This window comes from Populus alba, chromosome 18 (genome assembly GCF_005239225.2).
Source record: "Populus alba chromosome 18, ASM523922v2, whole genome shotgun sequence".
NCBI classification, from domain to species: domain Eukaryota; kingdom Viridiplantae; phylum Streptophyta; class Magnoliopsida; order Malpighiales; family Salicaceae; genus Populus; species Populus alba.
Genome location: NC_133301.1, coordinates 12,792,051 through 12,795,532, shown reverse-complemented (window position 1 = coordinate 12,795,532; position 3,482 = coordinate 12,792,051). Strand labels below are relative to the sequence as shown.

At 33.2% G+C, this 3,482-nt stretch overlaps 1 protein-coding gene across 4 annotated transcripts; it reads right to left on the bottom strand.

Annotated features, from left to right (window-relative positions):
• Positions 1-287: 287 nt before the first annotated feature.
• LOC118034347 (cytochrome c oxidase subunit 6B-like protein new16) lies at positions 288-2,993 on the bottom strand. 4 transcript variants are annotated; one of them, XM_073406163.1, is made up of 4 exons: positions 2,743-2,993; positions 2,467-2,604; positions 2,295-2,370; positions 288-1,256 (listed from the first exon to the last, which is right to left on the bottom strand). In XM_073406163.1, the coding sequence occupies exons 1-4, from the start codon at positions 2,824-2,826 to the stop codon at positions 1,132-1,134; spliced, it is 423 nt and encodes a 140-aa protein (XP_073262264.1). In that variant the 5' UTR covers positions 2,827-2,993; the 3' UTR covers positions 288-1,131. The 4 variants fall into 4 exon arrangements, with proteins under 4 accessions (XP_073262264.1, XP_034895504.1, XP_034895505.1 ...); XM_035039613.2 differs by lacking the exon at positions 288-1,256 and adding an exon at positions 1,523-1,947 and having other exon boundaries at positions 2,743-2,988; XM_035039614.2 differs by lacking the exon at positions 288-1,256 and adding an exon at positions 1,523-1,865 and having other exon boundaries at positions 2,743-2,984.
• Positions 2,994-3,482: the final 489 nt, after the last annotated feature.

Here is a 3,482-nt window from a genome sequence, read left to right as displayed (position 1 = left end):
GAAACATAAAAACAAACAAAACCTTAAACTACTATTAACTATTATTGAAAAAAGAGAGTAAGTCATGTTAGCATGGTGATTCCATAAGAGATTGTTTTTCAAAATAATTTCTTTTTATAAATATATTAAAATAATATTATTTTTTAATTTTTAAAAATAATTTTTTAATATCAATATATTAAAACCATCCCTAATATCATATGCATACAATTGATTACTACCGCCTGAAAAACGATCATATTGATGATCTTAATATAGTGATTACATGTGACTTTTACTAGGGTTTGATAATTCTGACATGAGAACAAAGCTTCGTAAAGTAAATACTGAGATTACGAGGTTTAGCAATCTTGGCATGACAGGGCTTGATTATGCACTTCTAATGACCGGTTTTTTACTCTAATTGTTCGAATTGAATGCCGATTATTTGAGCTCTTAATCTCAACAAAAATAAATCCAAGCCCAGATAAAGCATATTAGGCTATAGTCCAGTATCAAAAACTGAAAAAACCTAGCTGGATTTTGGGACCAGTGCCCCTCGAGTGTAGCCCACAGCTCTTAACATGCATAGCTTTCTCAGGTTACCAGCAGCCACCGCAAGCCAGCCAGCAGTCCCGGTATACTAATTAATTATTAATTAAAAGAAACTAAAACATTTCATGATTTCACTGTGGCTGGCAATATACCTAAAGCAATGTGGATTCTAACAGTATTCTTTTTTATTGGTTTCGTGTTGGGTTCTTGAAATGTTGTGTAAAAGATTTGATATACATTTTATACTTGGTTTGTTTAGGAATTGTATTTCATTAAAACAAAGCTTAACCATTTAGTGATCATCAATAAAGGAGATGAACACATGCATGCATGAAGCAAAACACTTGCCTCACAACCACGCTCAAGTCCTTGATGAAAGAAGACCAACAAAGGCATGCAACAAGCTCAAGTAGTTCCACTGAAAGTAGAAGATAACAAATTATATCTAGATCAATCATGAAATTTCATGTAAGCAAAACACATTTAGGCTTTAACAGCAACTCCCAGAATCCTTAAGCTCCCCTCTCCTGGAGCCATTCCTATAGTATCCTACAGTCTAACATATCACTCTAAGCTTCTTTCCTTTCCATGAACAGCCTAACATACAACTCTAAGCTTCTTTCCTTCTTTCCTTTCCATGAACAGCCTAACATACCAATCCAAGCTTCTTTCCTTTCCATGAACAGCTTGCCTCACAGCTCTTCTCCCTTTTCCTTGTAGTTCTAACAAAACAAACCATGCTGGAATTTTGAAATGGTGTCCCCTATTCCACTACATCTCACCACATTGTTGGCTTAACCATTAATTTAATAAGGGTTTAGGTTCCAGAAAAGTATCTACTTGTAGAACACATCAAATTATGGATGCATAAAAGGTAACATATATATTCTAAATGCAAATGCACAGGCATGGGGCAACATCAACATCAACATCGTATTGCATGTGTTTACATGAACCAGATATAGTCATCAAAGATCAGTGGCAACCATTTGAAAACAGGAAACTCACATCTTTTAATCCCAGCAGCACACAAAAATGAAATTTATTTAGGAGAAAATACCAAGTATTTGAGCATTGAAGCCTAACAACGTGCTCAAGTTTGGATTTTATCCCATTTTCAACATCCACAGTATCTTGACAGATAACAATACATCCTTTCTTTGAAATTTAATTGTTAATGCTAACCATAGACTTCGCAACACTGCCTCGAGTCATAAACTCATTCTACAATCCCTGGTCTCACTTCAAAAGGGGCATATGAATTCACCAAGACATTGACCAAAAGACTGCTTGCATCTTCCTAAAGGGCCATGTCAAGCATATTTATAACCCTGCCAAAATTGATAAAATTGATCCAACGAGAGCAATATCATCACATACATTTTCTTCATATGTTTTCAATAACCAATTTTGCTGCATGCAATCATTTGGTAGCATCAAAATAGCATGATTTCAAGTAACCATAGAACAAAATTCGAAAAAGAAAACAACACAATCATTAATAACCTTAAAACACAGAAATTTAAGTTTATTTATTTATCATATGTTCAAAATTTAGCCATCACTACATAACTAATCAGGCTAATAACTAGTAACTCTCAATGCCATCACTGTACATTTACCAAATCAATCAAAACACCCCACCAGAGATAAAATTTTAAAGAAAACCCATAGAGAAAACCTTTAAAAAGATAAAGGGAGCTCAAATTAAGTACTAGAAGTAGGCTTGAAAGTGTAAGGCTGAGGAAGCAACAACGGACCTCTCCTGGTTTCCTTGTCTTCCAACAACCTCTGCGATGTCTTGTTCCTACAGTATAGCCTATCAAAATGCTTCACCTATTAAAAAAATCAAATAATTAAAAAAAAAGGCAATAAAATCGAGATTATTAATAATAACAATAATGGGAATTTATCATTTTAATCAAAGATTACCCAAGCAGGTCTACAATTCTTCTCAAACTCAGCCCTTGAGTTTTTACATTCAGCTGGATATTGAAGCCCCACGGACCCAATTTCTGTAGGTTTCTTGCCTGATTCTTTCTCCAAACAAGCAAAAAAAGCATCTCGCGCCTGATATTATTAAATGCAACAAACATCTAACCCTTTTGTTATCTTTACCAAGAAAAGCAATTTTCTTGATTTTTCTATTTTAAACAAGCAAAATAAAAGGGGAAAAAAGACAGGAGAAATAGAAAGATAAGAAAGGACCTTGTAGCAAGCTTGTCTTGATTGAGAGAGGACATCTGTGTGAATTTCGTCAATATTTCTTGATGCATAGTTTTCCATAGCCATGGCTTCCAAGAAGAGGCAGCAGCTGGTTTGGTTTGATTTGGTTGGTTTCTCGGAGTTCGAGTCCAAGTACTAACCTGCTCTTGAGAAATAATCTAAGGACTGGCCCGTAAATTGACATAGGATATTGAATCGAAACTGTATCCAGTGAGCTGGCCTGGGATAATTTGATGAGCTGCTAAGCTCTTGAGCTGCATATCTTTTATATGCATATGGGTATGGGCTTACGGCTCAATACAGACATGTTTACGACGCAGGATATTTTTTAAGCATAATGATGATATGCTTCTTTTTTCAGGCCTTTTCCAATTTATTTTTTTACATGATTTTTATTTTTAAATTAAATATAAACATCAAATAAAAATTTATACTTTGTTTTAATTATTTTTGGAAACTAGACCGGCTTAAGACCCAGGTTTCCTAAATTACGAATCAATCCTTTGAAGTCAAGCATAGCTTTTTAAAATAATGTATTTTAATTATGCTTTTTTTTTTTTTTCAAATTAAGTACTCACTTTCTTGATTTTTACTTCTATTTTAGATTCTCTTTGTGAAGTTGTCGAATTAGAAATTTTTAATTTAATATTTGAGGTTTTAATTCTTAATATTTTGATTTTTTATTCTTTATTATTTTATTAAATTTTAATTTATTTTTAATT